The sequence below is a fragment of the Lepisma saccharinum genome, chromosome 15 (assembly GCF_977018435.1).
Source record: "Lepisma saccharinum chromosome 15, izLepSacc3.1, whole genome shotgun sequence".
In the NCBI taxonomy this organism is placed as follows: Eukaryota; Metazoa; Arthropoda; class Insecta; order Zygentoma; family Lepismatidae; genus Lepisma; species Lepisma saccharinum.
In genome coordinates, this window is record NC_139243.1 from 69510662 (window position 1) to 69528920 (window position 18259).

Here is an 18259-nt window from a genome sequence, read left to right on the forward strand (position 1 = left end):
TGTACAAAATATTATAATTTTAAATTTTATAATATTTTCCGGATATGAAAAATATAGTTTAATTTGTTCATCTAGTAGAACTTACGGTAAATATCCCTGCAAGTGACCGTTATCATGAGCTTGCAATACAACAAACTTTTAAATAATGGCAACTTCTGTCCGAAAAAGAAACTGTAACATTGAAAATGCACTTTCCTCCTCCTATGACATGAGAACAATGCCTCAGAAATGTTTACCAGCTGTCACATATTTTAGGATGTGTGAAATAGTAGTGGATATAAACCACTAAAAATAAACTTATTTTCTCTGCAAATATTTGTTTTACTCCTTCCTGTTTATTTTATAGTTATTTTTCATAACATTCTTATTTGTCCTTCTTGGAATTCATCTGTTGCATGGGACGTAAGCGGTGACCCTTCCACGTAGTACATTCAATTTCCAACTTCACTTCCACGTAGTACAACCTGGACTATATTTTGCAGGCTAACGAGGCTCTGGCGTCGGGACCTAAGGCCAGTATAATCTTCGTAGTGTGTGTTTCGCCCTTGTTTGTGCTGAGTGTCCCTCTACAGCCTCAGCTTTTAACTGAAGCCGGAATATCTTAAGATTTTAGTTATACGGCATTACAGTTGTATTATTACTTATTAGTTATGTTGGACCCCGTATCATGTGACGGGTGCAAAATAGACTAAGTGATGACTCCCTTGTAACTGCCGACGCTTGTAACTCCCTCCCCTCTGTATGTGGGTGTGTCTTTCCTTTGTGGATAAGTGTATGAAAAAATAAATATGCAGTCGCTAGCAAAGATAAGTAGGTATACATTGATTCTCTTTATCGCCCTGTTGTTTTTCATAAGATGGTACTTTAGTGATAAGGAAAATGTCATCCTGCGTAGGTAAAGAAGAGATAAGTATCATCGAGACTTGTTAAGACGAGGTCAAGAACTTAGGGGAATGTAAAATCGAGATTGAAACGTAAATATTCGAGAGTCTTAACTTAAAATTATTTTCCTTATTTTGTGTGTCGTTTCTGCCATTTTTGGCTAATTGCTACGACGAAAGTGAATGATGATTACTGTAAATGATGAACCCAGACCTTTAGTGGTATGTCGACGATTTCGGCGAAATCGAAGTTGCTTTACTGTGCGACGTATTAGAATATAACAAAGAATCCATGCTCTTTAATGTACAAACTTATGTTTTCAGTTTGTCTCCATGGAGGTTTTCTTGTTTTAAATGTTTGTATTTCGAGATCATTCCTTATCAAAAAAAAATCTCAAAGTTTGTGAGTCCGGATGTGCAGTTTAAAGCGATATCCGAACTAACATGTGGCCTCCCCGATGGCGCAGTGGTAGTGTCGTCGGGTTCGATACCCGGTGGATGCACATAGTGGTTCGGATCCCACTTTAAACTGTAGGTCCAGTCCCGATTAGCCTTACTGTGCATAAAGTGGACGTAAAAACACCAACTCAATCAATCAATCGGGACATCCCTAGATCGAAATACCTTTCGCATTTTCCTTTCTTTCGGATGAACGACAAATTTGCCAAATAATTCTAACCATGCGCGTGTCGAGACTTTTTTTTTCCCCAGAGGGGGATAAATCAAAACTATTTTCCAGGGGAACAAAGAATATGTACCCGTACTTGTGGCTATGCTTTATTTTGAATTAATTAGGAAGGGAATAAATAACATTTATATTTATTTTACTTTCCAAGGTAAAAAGATCAGTGAACCAAATGAATAGCACTATCTTTTTCCAAGGGGGGTGACAAGTGCCCGTCTTGCCCCTTGCTGGTTCTAGCCACTTCCGCGTTTTTTTCTCTGACAAGGAAATTTCCTTTGAAGACCACATTAGTGGAAACCCGTCCTATTTCCCTGGGTGCCGGTGAAGCGGAGGAGGGAGGGGGTTGGTTCGGGTCTCACGTGACTTGCTGGAATTTTGTTTTCAATCGCAGGCGCGGTGTGTGAACAAAGGGACCAACTGTTTTCCCCGAGCGCTCGAGGCGTCTTTCAGTCTTTCTTATGCGAGCGCGGAGCGGTTTCTGTATTCGTTCGCGACTGAGCCGTTTCGAAACGCATCAGTGAACCGGATCAGTCGTTCGTTGGAAAGATTCGTTCAAAAAGATACGTTCGTTCGCGGACGATTCATCTCTACAACGCTGTACTCGTGGTTTCTCAGGGGGTGCTATTCCGGCTTCCCGCGCTACGGCGGCACGTGAAGGTCTTCTGCTAGAGTGACGTCAAAAAGGGGATCCCTCAGCTGCGGGCCGCTTAATAACATGTAAAATCATACAAGTTTATCGCCTCATAGAGGCGATTATAACTCTTGGGAAGCAATGTTTATAACATGTAGTTCTTCTTCGCTGCTTTCCAGTACCTTCTCAAGTTAACTGAGGATGGCAAACGAACAAATTCATGCTGAATTCAGCAAAAAGAAGATTTCATGTCTTTGGTTCTTAACACTATTTGTCTACACTTCTACACGCAGCAATAAAGTTGATTGGTTCGTTGATTGGTTGATTTGGTGTTTTAAGTCCACTTTATGCACAGTAAGGCTAATCGGGACCGGACCTACAGGTTAAAGTGGAATCCGAACCACCATGTGCCTTCACCGGGTATCGACCTCGGGACCCCTTGATTACGAGACACAGCAATGAAATTAAATGATTATTAGATGAAAGTCTCATCTTGAGACGAGCACAATAGATAGAACACCCGAAAAATCGTGAAGTGAAACAATTTTAAATGCCTGTGTGTGCTGGAGGGGGCTGGGAGTAGAGTCTCGTGCGCATATTTTCATGCAAATAGTTTACTAACTTAATTAATTATAGCATGGACATAACTGCAACACGATCGAGAGAGTAAGATTGAACGGAAAGGATTAAGTAAGTCCCTCTACATGTATATAACGGGTCTCCATGACAGCATAACGCTTTAGGAAGCCAGAGGCCACAGTTTGAACCATAGTAAGGCATATAGCAATGTTTGTCTCATTCTCAACTCATTAGTTCATCATTCATCCTCATAGTAGCGATACCCAGTAGAAATTCGTCTTTAAATGAACGACACATACATACATATTGATTTGTTATTATTTCGCTTTTCTGCTAGTTCTGGCTAATCGCGAAGATGAGGATGAATGGTGATAAGATGAGGCGGATGAAGGGACAATCATAAACATGTAAGGACAACACAATACGAGCCCCACCAAGGATTATACTGGCCACGAGTCCAGACGACAGAGCCTCGCTAGTCACTAGTATGTAAAATGCAGTGGTATGAGTCCTGTCGAGTTGCATCCACGGGAATCTCCAAAATTTCGGTGTTTTGTGCGTGTGAATAAAACTATTATTATTATGAAGTTACAGTTACGCAATAATAAACTTCTAAGCCGTATGAATGCAAATATTGCCATCAGTTTGAATAATACGAATGTCTATAACAGTATCCTTCTTATTTAATTTTTATTTAACACGTAGTGTTTTTTTTTTGATACGGAAGAAACATGCATCAAATTATGTCAATATATTGTACATATATTCAGGTAGTGTTGTATTTTAAAAATTTCTAGCAGTAGAATTTCAGCAACTTCTTTGCAGGGCCGACTTATTGTTGACAAGAATTAATTGAAGTTACTGCTGCATGACATAATAAGTACGAGTATATTGCAAAATCAATGACAAAATGCAGTGGGTGGAGGATGTCTATGCAATTTATCCTAGTGGGGGAATTTTCTTTAAGAGGATATTCTTAACTAGGGAGATAACATTCCAAAACCTTTCCCTCTTTGAGCACTGCTGCCTCTCCTGTGAAAAAATCTTGCGGTCGTCCTTGTCAAATTGCGTCATCACGAGGCAAATGTTTTTTTTCTTATTTTTGGGTTGCTTTCCTGTAACTTTTACCTAATTGGAAGGCGAGGATGAGTAATGAATAGATGAAATAGATGGACACCCGCAAAGGGACACAATGTCCAGGCGGGAGTCGAGCCTTAAACCTTCGCTGGGTAGCGAGATCGTTACTGAACCAATTAACGTTCTCATCTATTTCTATTTTGAGGGCCTCCAGGATGGCGTAGTGGTGGCGTCATCGCCTTATAATCGAGGGATCCCGGGTTCGGTACCCGGTGGAGGCACGTAGTGGTTCGAATCCCACTTTAAACTGTAGGTACAATTAGCCTCAATGTACATAAACTGGACTTAAAACGCCAATTCAATCAATCTGTTTTATTATTTCACGTAGCTTTTTGACATATAGAGCAAACTAGGGCAATGAAATGAAAATGAAAGATGAAATAGATAAGACACACAATGATACACACCCATGCCTCAACCAAGGTTCGCTTCTGAGTCCATAGAGCGCTCTCCAGGTAAGGGATATACGATAGACGATTTGACGTACACCGAGGGGGTTCATACCTGCAGTTGGGAACATTCAAATGGAAAGTAATTGCTTCCAGTTTCCGAAAGCGACATGGCTTTCATTGTTCGGTATAAGCCAACTTCGAGGCACAGATTTCTCCCAGATGTCAGAAAAATCTGCAGGTCCAGTAGTAGCGATCAGGTATTCGTTTACAGAAGTGCTTGTGCTGTTTGTCTTGAATATTAAAGCGAGTAATTTTATGTCGTATTACGTGTACCATGAATAAGCGTGCCAAAGGTAAACATTCTTGTGCTGTTGCAGAGTGTACCAATTGGGGATTTAAGGAATCTGGCACCACATGTATTTCTATTTTGACGGCCTCCCCGATGGCATAGTGGTGGCGTCATCGCCTTATAATCGAGGGATTCCGGTTCGGTACACGGTGGAGGCACGTAGTGGTTCGGATATGGAAAAAGTTATTCAATTTGAGATTGTGTTTGTATCCTTCCATGGGTCAACTGTTTCCAAGCAACATAAAGTTATGGACACTCTAAAGACAGTACTTCAGTCAAAATTTCCTGAAGTTAACGAAAAGATTATTTCCCTGTATGTCAGAACAAGAACTTTTATTAGAATTCGACATTTGAATAAACTAATGAAACTCAAGTGCATGGAAGCAAGTGCAGCGAGAAAAAGACGACAGTGGGTAGCATCGTCTTCAAAATCATAAGTCTCCAGGAAGGGTAAGTTGTAATGAATTTTTATTCTTACTGATATTTATTTCCGCCTCGGCCTCCACCGTATAGTGATTAACAAATCACATTGCTAAACCAAGACAGAGGCCAGGCCTATTGTTCATGTATTTGACGTCGCTTTTGTACCACTTTTGGTTAATCGCGGCGATGAGTGTTGATCACATAAAATTGATGAAAGGGCAGGCACAAAGAACATCAATGCCCACGACGTGACTCCAAGTCGGGAACTTCAGTGATGGGATTCAAAGTCGAACATGCGGTTCACCAGATTCGCCATCGAGCTGCCACAAGTTTCCTTGAATTTATTAAGGGATTACGCTTTCCCACGACATTGCATTTTATCCATTTATTATTTATTTATTAATTTCTAAAAAAACATATTTTGATGTTCCGGTTTTTTAAACACAAATCAGTTTAGGTAGAATATTTCTGCAATTTTACCATAGTGTAAACTTTAATGTAAGCGAAAGCATGTTGCATCACTAGTTAAAGATTTTCACATCTACAAAAGAAAATATCCAAAACGTATTTCCACCTCACTCAAGGATTACGTTAATTCAATTCAAATTGTACGCGGGTTCAGTGCCATGAATCTAACCTTTACTGAACAGAATGAGATTGGTTCATAGAATGTATCGCCGAAAATCAATTTCGCTGATATCCCGTTGTCGCTGTTCTATATTACCATTTTAATCCTTCGTTTTAAAAGTTATTCAAACACAAAAATAGTTATTGGGGGTCATTTTAAAGTTGTTTGTTTTTACTTCATTACTGTCTTCATTTGATTTTTTATTTTCTAAGAATTTCGGCGGGCTGCAGCCCCTTAAGCCCAACCCCCTGCGTACACCAGTGCTTGCCACACTCATCTAGCCCATCAAATTTATCATTTCATCATTCATTTTTATTGTTGCGGTTACCCTAAATACGTAGAAAAGCGACGTCATATAACAACAGCGATATCCTATGTATACTAGATATATAAATTATAATGAACAAATTATTAATAACAAACATCTGTGAAAATTTGAAGGTATGAAGGATAATAAGTATTGGTGTGGTAGCGAAATATTTAATACGTAAAATTGTATTTATTTACCCATACGAAACTTCAGATTTCGATGTAGGGGCGATATAAGAGGATAGTCGTGATTACTTTTTGTTTGATTTGTATAACGCCATTTATTGTAATTGCGTGCTGTAAACTTCTTCATATTATTGCCTAGGCCTTATTCCTTGCGTTTTGCTTATTATTCTGCTGCAAATGGTTAATAGAACCAAGATATGGACAATTAAAAATGAAAATATTTCCAATAAGCTTCCATTGCTACGCGAGCCTCGCCCCTTGACAGATCCCCTTGGTCACGTCAGAGCTCGTTGCGGCTTCTGGCCAATGGGAGAGCTCCGTGTCTCGGAATGCTCTTCCTAAAATACTTCTATATTCCTTGGTGGTTTCTTTCTTGCACAGATTAGAAATAGGTTTGTTTCTTGCTTCATCTTTCTTATTTACCTCGAAAAGATTGAGTTGTGTCAAGCTGGTTACTTTGTTCCCGTGTAAGAAAATTAGCACCTTCAGTGGTATATACTTTGGGTGTAATGTAATTCCACTGCGTATCAGTGCCCAGGGTTGATGCATAATTTTTTATCAATCTGTGTGTGTTCTTTAGAGGGGTGAAATTAGCATTGAATTCAAGCTGGAAGAGATCGGAGCCTCTAAAACCAAAGGGGCCCAAGTTCCTTTTGTTTTATTGCGATTTCGGTAAACATTTAGGTACTAATCTGATATTCCCAGGATAGATTTCTTCATTTTTACAGAAGAAACTACTTACGGTAATAAGTTCCTGTAGCATTGTTTAACATCTGGAAGTTGTTTTGGTATAATTTAACAATACAGGGAATTTCTCCAATTTGTTTCAAATTTCGGATACTTACTAATTTGGGTCTCCTAATCACGAATCTACACTTAAAATTTGGCGCTCACGTATCGAAATGGTACTATTATCGTATGAGGGAAACACCTACGAATCATATATTTCGGACTTCTTTACATTTCTAATGTGTTATTTTCGAATGCGGAACATTTCTTAAGGTGAAATAATGCATTTCTAACTAAGATACTGTCTATTTCTTCTATTTACGAGTACTTACTCTTACTTGTTATTTCGAATCTGTAACACATTATGGCCGTGATAGTGTACTGGTTTAGGGGGCGTTCTGAGAGTGTTTTGTCGATTTATGCAGTGTTGCAACCTCGTTCACTGGAAAATATCTACTTTCGTGCCCGGATTTGAAATTATGCTAATACGTCGCAAACCATTGACGTTAGCATCACAAACCATTGACGTTAGCATCACAAACCATTGACGTTAGCCCCACAAACCATAGACGCTAGCCCCACACACATTAGACGCTAGCCCCACAAACCATAGACGCTAGCCTCACAAACCATTGATGCTAGCCCCAAAAACCATCCGCGTTAGCCCCAAAAACCATTTTCCGTAAGGTTAGGTTAAGTTAGGTTAGGCAAGCAGAGTTTTAAAAAAAAAATTGATACTACTTTACTATACCGGAGACACCTATCAATGATTTATTTCGCAATTTTTTACATTGCTAACGTACTATTCTGCGTTGCAGAACTTTTCTTTAGGTAAAATAATGGATTTCTAACTAAAATAATGTATATTTCTTACATACGATAGCCCCACGAACCATCACGGGGACGAGGTATGCCTACTAGGTTACGTTAGGTTCCATTAGCACTCCTTTCGTTCAATTTAGCATATATACGGACAACATCGGAATTACAAATTCCAGGGCATCTTCCACACCCGGCAACAACTTCACGACGCATCCTCGACACGTCATGTTGTAGCAGCAGCAATAGTCCGTCGGAAATAGATTTTCGTAGAAAACCACATGCATTCGCATTAAAATGGATCAAAACTACATTCCCGAACATCAACAACGCTACAGAAAATGATTTTCGTAAGTAATTTCTCCTGTAAATTTGAAGGAATCCGTTTCCCTCATTCGATAATGTTACCCATACTTAAATTTTAGGGTCGTAGTAATATCAGGAATATATATATTTCGTTCTTTAAGTATTCGAAACGGAAAATCTTGCGATAAATAATGAGCAATTGTGCATTGTCGGTTGCGATGACTGACCCTCTTATTTTGCAAGTTTGACACATGAGCGCCAAATTTTAACTTCAGATTCGTGATTAGGAGCCCTAATTTAGTGAGTATGCCGAATTTCAAACAAAATGGAGAAATTCCCGGTATTGTAAAATCGCTCCGTTGTTTTGTGTGATGTGGGAATGTTTCATAGCGGAAATTCAATCAATGAAGCATAGCCCCACAAACCATTTCCGGTAAGGTTAGGTTAGGTAGGGTCACGTATAGGTTACAATAGTTAAAAATTGGTTTCGAAAAAAATATGCGTAGCCCCACAAACCAATCGGTAAATATGCGATAACACCCGGACACCTTTCACTCATTTATTTCCTTAATTTTACCACTGGTACTTACCTATTTTGGTACTACTTTACTATACCGGAGACACCTATCAATGATTTATTTTCCAATTTTTTACATTGCTAACGTACTATTCTGCATTGCGGAACGTTTCTTTAGCTGAAATAATGAATTTCTAATGAAAATAATGTCTTATTTCTTACATTAACGAGTACTTACTGTTGTCCCTTATTTCCCCTCAAACCATCTACTGGTAGCCCCAAAAACCATTGACGTTAGCCCAAAAAACCATCCACGGATAGCCCCACAAACCATTCACACAAGGTTAGGTTAGGTTCCATTAGCACTCACTTCACCCCTAAATTCATCGAAAAAAGAAAGCGCGGCGAACATAGTTAAAAATAGAAATTTTCGTAAAAAGAAGGCACGTTTGGAAACACTGCAGAGATCGCGTGACTTTCAACGCTCTTGCCATCTTCACGCACACAATGGAAACAACGGCATAATGTGACAGGCAATGCCAATTTCTTACGTAAAAAGTGATTAATTCTTGTTTGGCAGCATTAAACTACGAAGTTTTTACTTTCCGTGAATGAAAATACCTCGAAGAACGTCCAGAATGCTAAAGAAACTCATTTCAGTAAGTACTTTCTCCTGTAAATTTGAACAAATCCGTCTGGGCGATATCGCATATTTACCACCATTTGCGGAAACGTACGTTCTTCAGTTACAAAAACACTTTTTTTTAAAAAAAAAAAAAAAATTGCAATTACTTTGATCAAAAAAACGTGAATAGACATTAAAGAATGTTCCGCAAAGCAGATAGGTAAGTACAAATGTCAAAAATTGACAAAACGAAGAAGTTATAGGTGTTCGGGGAATATCAGATTTTTACCAAAATTTACTATTCCACAAACACATGTAACTTCTTTGTTTCGTCAATTTTTGACATTTGTACTTACCTATCTGCTTCGCGGAACATTCTTGAATGTGTATTCACGTTTTTTTTTATGAAAGTAATGTCAATTTTTCACATTACGAGTACTTCTTTATTTGCATTGTTTCGTTTCCATAAGAAACAATATGGTGCGTACACCTTCCCAGGTCATCGCGCGTCGTGCTTGTGTTTTGTCAATGCAGTGTTTTAAACCTTCGTAACCCAAAAAATACTCAAGTGAAATTTTTTTGATAAATATGCGATATCGCCCAAAAGGATTTCTTCAAATTTACAGGAGAAACTACTTACTGAAATCAGCTTCTATAGCATTGTCAAAGTTCTTCGAGGTATTTTCTTTCGTCGAAACTGAAAACTTCGGTAACAGTTTCATAGATCGGAGACACATTAAAATCGCATATTTCAAGGTGCCATTATGCTTTTTACACGAAAACAAACGCAATTTTTACATTCTGAGTGCTTTTTTTTATTCCTTTCTTCGTTTCCAGAACACACAGTATGGCGGGCACATCTTGACTCGCGTTGTGGTTATGCAGTGTTTCAACCTTCTTCGCCGAAAAATACCTACTATCATGTTCGTCACCGATGGAAATTATACATTATGCACTGGTAGCCCCACGAACCATACACGGATAGTCCAACAAACCATTTCCGATAAGGTTAGGTTGGGTTAGGCAAGCATAGTAAAACAAGAAAGGGGGTTGAAACACTGACAGGGGCTGACGTTATCAGAGGTATGCAGCATCTGGTTGTCATAGTGCAAGCAAATGAAAGCAACGGCAATTGTGCGTCGCTGAGATATTTCTCTTGAAAAATACATGATTTCCCGGTCAAATATATTCCAGATGAAAGAAAATACCTCGACAAATGTTGTAAACCTTGAAAAAACTCATTTCCGTAAGTAGTTTCTTGTGTAAAATTGAAGAAATGTGTCTCCGATGTATGAAAGTGTTACCAAAACTTCACCATAGAATGAGATGTATGAAACTGTTACCAAAACTTCACCATAGAATGATGTAGAATCAACAAATAGTCTCTTTTTATGTAAGGAACTTGCATTTTCTGTAAAGCGACAACATTATGCCGTTGTTTCAATTATGTACCTGCAGAATGGCGCGAGCGTCAAAAGTCATGCAGTCTCGCCAGTGTTTCGAAACGTGCCTTTTTTACGAGATTTTTTTTTTTTTTTTAACTGCTTACCTAACCCAACCTACCCTAACCTTGCCGGAAATGGTCCGTGAGGCTATCTTGAATGGTTTTGGGGCCTATCCGTCAATGGTTTGTGATGACATAATGAACACGAAAGTAGGTATTTTTCGGTGAAGAATGTTGAAACACTGTATACCCACTCCAAATCGACAAAAAACAAGCACAACGTGCGATGATCCATGACGATTGCATGCCATTTTGTCTGTTACCCAAGCAGGACAAGGAAGACAAATAAGGACGTAATATGAAAAGTTGACACTATTTAATGGAAAAAGACATAACTTCACCTTAAAGAATCTTCCGCAATGCAGAATAGGTAAGTATCAATGCTAGAATTAACGAAATAAATGAGTGAGGTGTTCGGGCGAAATCACATAATTTTTTTAAGCTTCTTCGCATTATTTTACGAACAAAATTTTAACTATGCTTACCTAACCTAACCTACTGGAAATAGTTCGAGGGGCTATGCGTGAATGGTTTTTGGGGCTATCCATCAATGATTTGTGGGGCTACCCATTTTTCAAGTACCCAATTACAAAATCCAGTGGATCTTCCACACCCGGTATGAATTTCACCATGCGTCCACGACACGTCATCTTTTTGGAAAAGAATGGCGTGGTTGGAAACCCTGCAATCGACAAAAACAAGCACGACGTGTAATAATCTACGGAGGTGTACGTGCCAAAGGCTATTGTGCTTCAGAGAATTAATTTTCAACAAAAATAATGAATTTCCGCTATGCTACATTCCCACATGACAGGAAACACCTTCCAGATGTTAGACAATGCTAGAGGAACTTATTACCGTAAGTAGTTTCTTGTGTAAAAATGAAGAAATCTGTTTGTGTAGTAGTAAATTAGTACCGCGATTTCATCTTGCTACGAATGGAATTTTTACATGGTTCGATTGCGATTTACGTCTGTTAACATCAGTGACGTGTGGTGACCTCAACACTTGGGGTAGCAATCAGAGGGGTGACGAAGGGTAGTTGGTGTGGGTCATAACCCCTTCCGCCCCTCACACACACACGCACACCCTTTAGGGCCCAAGTTCCTTTTGTTTTATTGCGATTTCATCATGCTACGAATGCAATTTTTACATGGTTCGATTTAGTTGTATGTCTGTTAACACATAGTGCGGTGTTTTACTTAAGATTTTGTTCATGTTTGTTATATGCTTTCGTGGTTAGGTTAGGTTCCCTTAGCATTAAAATAAAGTCCCTAAATGCAATCTACTAAGGTTCCGATTTACTTCTACATTCATTCCACGCTTCTACGATATTTACTATCGCTTGTAGAGAGAGAATCATCTGTCCATGAGAAGTGCACCTGCTTGCGTAAGGAAATATTCAAGTTGTTTTTTTTTTCAACATAAATAACTTTTTTTTTTCGAGTCCAAGCAGTGCTCATTACTTTAAGGAAGGTTCATATTTTGTGTTACTTAGGGTCAATTTTTGTCACATTTTGTTAATCACTAAGATGATACGATATAATTAAGGAAATTTCAAACACAAAGAATGCCATCCCCAGGTGGTGGTTCAAAACTGGAACTCCTGGTGTCATAGCGCATTGTGATAACCACTCCCCCACAGTTGGTTGGTTTGGTGTTTTAAGCCCACTTAATGCACAGAAAGGCTAATCGGGACTGGCCCTACAGCTAAAAGTGAGATCTGAACCACTATGTGCCTGTACCGGGTACCGATCCACAACTGCTTGCATTCCCTCACAGAGATCGGCTGACAACAAAGACGAGAGGAAAGGGCTAACCCTTTGGATACGTGGGTATCGGTAAAGCAAACTGCATTTTCCCTGAGTGGTAATTTTCACTTGGATTTTTGAAACACCATCTTTGTGTATATTTAACTTTTTTTCAAAAATTTTGCATTGCTTGATTTCCCTTATTTCTCCATCTCACGATCTCATTACTGAAGGATCCAAGTTCAAGCCTTGGCCTGTGCATGGGTGTTTCTTTCTATCCACCCTTCACCCATTTAATTTAGTCAATGTTCATCATCATGGCAGAAGTTAGGTAATGTGATGGAAGAGCAATGCTAACAAAGAAAGAAAGAAAATACAAATAATTTCCTCCAAGTACATTTGCAGGGCACTATGAAATCTAAAGTCCAGAGTTCTCTGTTTATGATTGCCCTCATGACTTCCATAAGTTTATTAGCTACTTACTTATTGCGATTAAATCTATACAGCTAGAGAAAGTAATCGGAGGTGGCAAAAATTCAATATATTAAAGAGATAATCAGGTAACTATACACACCTTTTTGTAGTTTCTTCAATAATATTAATTTGGCTTTTGAGTTCTGGAAAAAAGTTTTCATCTCAAATGATTTCATTATTCACTGCACAGTACTACACACAGGAACAATAATGGGCACTTGTCACGGGTTCTAATCCCGACCTTCATCAATTCCATCATATATCATTCTCGTCCTCATTTTCGTGATACCAAGATGTGGCAGAAAAGCTAAGTAAAATAAACTTAATCAACAACAACAATAAGAACATGCATTCTCTTGCCGAAATAAATACGTCCATATTTATGACTGTTTAGCTTACCCAATTGTTTTCATTGGAGTCCAAGAGAATAGTAGATTTAAATGAAACACTACTAAAACGAGACTAAGAGAGTGAGCGTGAACAGATATTTGTTATTTTATCATTATATATTTCTTATTTGAAAAAAAAAGCATAACATTTTTTTTCTGCATCGGTGTCCCTGTGTGTTGTGCACATATGCTGTGAAGGCACATGGGGCGATGTGGAGGTATAGAGCTCCACATATTCTTGATCGTGGCCATAGTTGTGATGGCGATCAGCATCCTGCCTGGCTGCCTTTACCCTCCAGGGTTGCCCACACGTACCCATTTATACGAGGCTTTGTGATCCTCAGAGCCATGTAGAAACAGCAAAATGAGTGGAAGATTTCCTTGTGCAGATCACCTGCCGTGAAATGAGCCTAGGTCTTCCGAGTGATAGCCAGATGCTCTAGGAACTGAGCTAAGCGAGTCTTGGTAGATGACTAAAATTTTAATAAATACCCAGTATTTTCCCAAATTTTATTTAGCTACCCAGTGTCTAAATACCAATGTCCGAACCCTACCCTACTTATGACTTCAGTCTTTTTCAATCTAGATTTCAGTGGATGACAGTTTGCCAAAGTTTGTGTGCTATCTGAGCATAGACAAGCCAGAGAATCTTGCAGGACTTCCATAACATGTCTTGTGAATCGGAAATCCTTCTCAATGAATACCCGTCATCTACAGAAGAGAAGCAGAGAGGAGAGACGGGCTTGGAGGTAAAGTTAATTTTCTTACTTGAATATGTTGTAATACTAAAAAATAGTCTAATCTTATATGCTCTTGGTGTGGTAATAGATGCATTTCTAAGGTAGCTATAGAAAGTATTATTTTTGCACCTGCTGTTACTAATAATGAAATCTGCCTCCCCGATGGCGCAGTGGTAGCGTTGTTGCCTTGTAATCAAGGGGTCCTGGGTTTGATACCCAGTGGAGGCACATAGTAGTTCGAATTTCACTTGTATTCATTCTGCTTTATTCTCTTGTATCTTCATGTGTGTGTGGCATGGACCTCATTGTAAATGTCTTTCAAAATACATGAGGAATGGAATATATGTAACGAGAACAAAATATTGCCATGCTTAAAAAATAGTTTAAAAATTTATTATATTTTACCATACATTGTTTATAAATGTCTGTGTTAATGCACTCATCATAATAAAATGGTAATAATTAAGGCCACACATAGAGTGGGTAATAAGAACACCACGTTCAACTTTTCAGTTTTCTAACATGAGTGTTCATCAGGAACTTTGAACAATGAGGAGGTTGAAAGGCTAATTTGTAGGACAAATGTAGTTTTATTTACAACATTCCTGGTGGAAACCTTTGTTTAAAAATTCAAAACACTGCATTTTATATTTTAATAACCAGTCCCAGTAGATCTTCTATAACTAAATTGTATATTTTACACAACAAAATCAGATAACACTCAGTGGAACCCCATTTTTAAGTTCCTCGGTCTTATTTTTTTCCCCAAAATTCTAAGCTCTTTAGCTACTGTCAACTGAGGAATATTTATGGAGCGAATTTACAATACCAGAAGTATCTCCAATGTGTTTGAAATTTGGCATACTCACTAATTTTGGCCTCCTAATCACGAATCTGCAGTTGAAATTTGACAGTCACGTCTAGAAATTGGAAAATAATACAAAATAAGTGGGTCCGTGAATGGAGTAAACACCCTTGATTTATGAAGAAAACAACCATTTTTAGCAATGATTAGTGTTTCAAAACTATGTTTATGATGACCCTTAATTTTTACTATGCTTGCCTAACCTAACCTTACCATGAATGGTTCGTGAGGCAAACATTTTTTCCACCTTAGGCAAGATGCCATTTTTTCACATTCAAATCAACACTCCATGCAACAGGTATCACTTATATCACAACACTGTAGCAACCACACCGTTGCCAAACTTACCTCTATTCGAAGCAGCATTCCCCAATCTCTTCTCCCTCCATTTTCATTTAAATAACTGTACCACATTAACGATCTTTTCATTCCTTTCCTCCTCCATTCTTCCACGATCATTGATCTACAAATAACAAAGTAACACTGTGGCAACGCTGTAGACTGCATAATGAATAGCAAACTTCACTTGTTCACATCATCAAACATGGCTACCATAATAGTGTATCGACAATCATCGCGTTAATATGTGCACGTAATTTCGCAATTTCTGGAAATAACCACCTATTTTTAACTGCAGATTCTTGATTACGAGGCCGAAATTAGTGAGTATGTGTAATTTCAAAGCAATCGGAGATACTTCCGGTATTGTACATTTATACCATATTTATTCTGAATTGCACTATAAGGCCAATTACTGTTTTGCATTTTCTGACTTGAAGCACCGTGAAAAAATCAGATACAACATTGGTTTGATTGATTGATTGATTTGTTGTTTTAAGTCCACTTTATGCACAGTAAGGCTAATCTGGACTGGACCTACAGTTTAAAGTGGGATTCGAACCACTTGGGCCTCCACCGGGTATTGAACCCGGGACCCAATTGCTCCGTTGGAACATGCTGACTATCTTCTGTATTATTTCAAGTAGTCTGCCTGTCTTCAAGTCTCTGCCCATCCAGGTTTTTATAGAAACCATAGTGCATGTTTGGTGCTGTCATGGTCTAGTAAATAGGACATGTGACTGCCACGAGGGAGATTCAGGTTCAATTCCTAGGTTGGGTGATCTGAGGTAAGACATTTTCTGGTCTTGTCCATACACAAAGCACCTCTGGGATTCACCCAGCCTCAAATAAATAGATCCTGGGAGTAAAGGTGGCTGGAGAATGGTTGCTGATCACATCATGTCTAAAGTGTCCAAGATCGAGAATGTCTGGTGCCCTACCCTCACATCCCCTAAATGTGGCTTAAAGGCACAGTGCAATATGCACAGAGATCTTTTATCATAGGCATGTCTCAATTGACAGCAAAAGGGGTGCTACTAGTCCCTATCCTTGACTCTGCAGTTAAAGTAGCCAATTTTCTTTGCCTCTGTATCCACTAGGGCAGTGGTTCTCAACCTTTTCCAATCGGTGATCTACCTTGTAGAATATTACACTTCGTGGGACCCGGGAGCGCCAAAACTGGGGCAGGGGGCCTCCCTCCCAGTTCTCCGCTGGGCCTCCCTGTAAGGGGTCCAATGTATAACTTTCAACACAATTTCATTTTGTAGCAAAATATTATTTGCATGATGGAAATTTCATAAATTATTTCAGGAATTGGTGGAAAATGAAGCAGGATTCTGCTCTGAAATGGGCATCTTACTCTATCTCAGTATTTCTGTTTCCAAATACACAGTTAATTAAGGAAAACTCATTGTATATTATGATTCATTGTATATTATGATTAGGTACAAGAATAGAGAAAGAAGCATGGGAATCCTGTAGTCCTCGTGTTCTTGAGTGAGTCAGTCCATCGAAAAATAGGTAGGTTTTACACATGAATGTAAGATACTTTTAACTTCCATTGTCGGCGTATGTTGGTGCATCATTTAACTCAACTTATGAGCTTCCAAAATTTGGAAGGTTTTGGCTATAACATTCAAAAGAGACAAATGAAAGGAATGAGAAAACGAATTGATCATCTTTGTTCAGCACATAGCAGTGAATGGACGTTTCCACTAACTTTTTTTAAATACCATTTTTAAAATCTATACCATCGACAAATAATCCCTGCAATTTCCCACATTCATGTGCGTTCCTTTTTAGGTAAAAAAATTACTTTCCAATTTTCGAGCCGACCGTTGTGCTCAAAGCACACCTGCGCCATGTTGTGACGTTATAGTTTGGCTCATTCTGTTGTCTGCACGTTGTGTTGGCTACATTTGATATTAGGGTGCGTCTGTGTCTGCTATGAGATAATTTATTGAAAAAGAAACATAATTACTAGAATCGGAAGTGGTCCTTACCACTGTCAGCACTTTACTACAGTTTTCTCCGCCGAGTTAACATTGCAAGAAAGAGTTGCCTTGTGTAGAAACAACAAGTTTCCATCTTGTGAGTTATAAGAGCCGAGTTGCCCGAATTTTGTAATTGGTCAGTGTTGTAGGTATCACAATGGAAAATAAAGAAGTATAAGTTGTGCATTTTAACATTATGCACAAATATGAGTACCAGATGACCCAATAAGATATTCCTCAATGTACCCACAACTGAAAAAAAGGCAACTTGCTTGGGAGCAATTTGCATGGCGAGGCCACATCACTGATAAGCTACAAGAACAATGAACCTGGTCTGTGAAAGTTATGTAAAAGTGCAAATTACTAAAAACACTGTTCTACGTTATTAAAATGGTATGCATTACTATAGGAGTAACCAGAAATTCTTGTGCGAGGTACGGGGTTTAGGCTCATAACAGTCAAATAGTAGAAATATTAAACATAATAATGGTTATGTTTGTCATCAGTGGCGACGATTGGGTTCCAAAACTTAAGGAAGGGGGTGCAGCAAAGGCAGTACATTTCCCTTTGTACATAAGGTTTAGCATAGTGCGGGGGCAAATGTGGCAAAAAGTGGGGGTGCAACTGCCTCCCTCTCCATTGTCATTATAGAACACCTATAAGCTATTAAAGTAAAGGAGTTTTATTCCTGTAATAATGTTATTACATCCTTCCTTCGAGGGGCTGTTGCATTCAGTCCACCAGGTGAGCGAATATGCAGCGCAACATTTTTTCACCACATTTGAATTGTTATTATACTGAAATGCATAGAACTATATTTTGTTATTTACATTCACAGGCCTTGTTAAAGAAAATAATTTAAGTTAGGGGTAAATTTTGGTCATAAAGTTTGTTGTGTGACCTCTTACATAAAAAAATCTATTTTTTGTAAAATCATTTGTTCTTTGGTTTAAATGGTAAAATATGGTTCCTGCATTTACACAACTTTTGGAATCATAGGCATCGGA

General features: G+C 38.5%; 2 protein-coding genes across 2 annotated transcripts in view; both read left to right on the top strand.

The window, feature by feature from the left end:
* LOC145999315 (uncharacterized) overlaps nt 1-13981 on the top strand; it is a 74290-nt gene extending 60309 nt beyond the window's left edge. Inside the window, exon 6 of the mRNA XM_083136256.1 lies at nt 13901-13981. Within this exon, the coding sequence (XP_082992382.1) occupies nt 13901-13981 (81 nt within the window). The remainder of the gene's footprint in view (nt 1-13900) is intronic.
* The window catches only part of LOC145999316 (uncharacterized), a 206841-nt gene continuing 195205 nt past the window's right edge, over nt 6624-18259 (top strand). The window contains exons 1-2 of the mRNA XM_083136257.1: nt 6624-6667; nt 13901-14063. Coding sequence (XP_082992383.1) covers nt 13983-14063 — 81 coding nt within the window. The 5' untranslated portion in view covers nt 6624-6667; nt 13901-13982. The remainder of the gene's footprint in view (nt 6668-13900; nt 14064-18259) is intronic.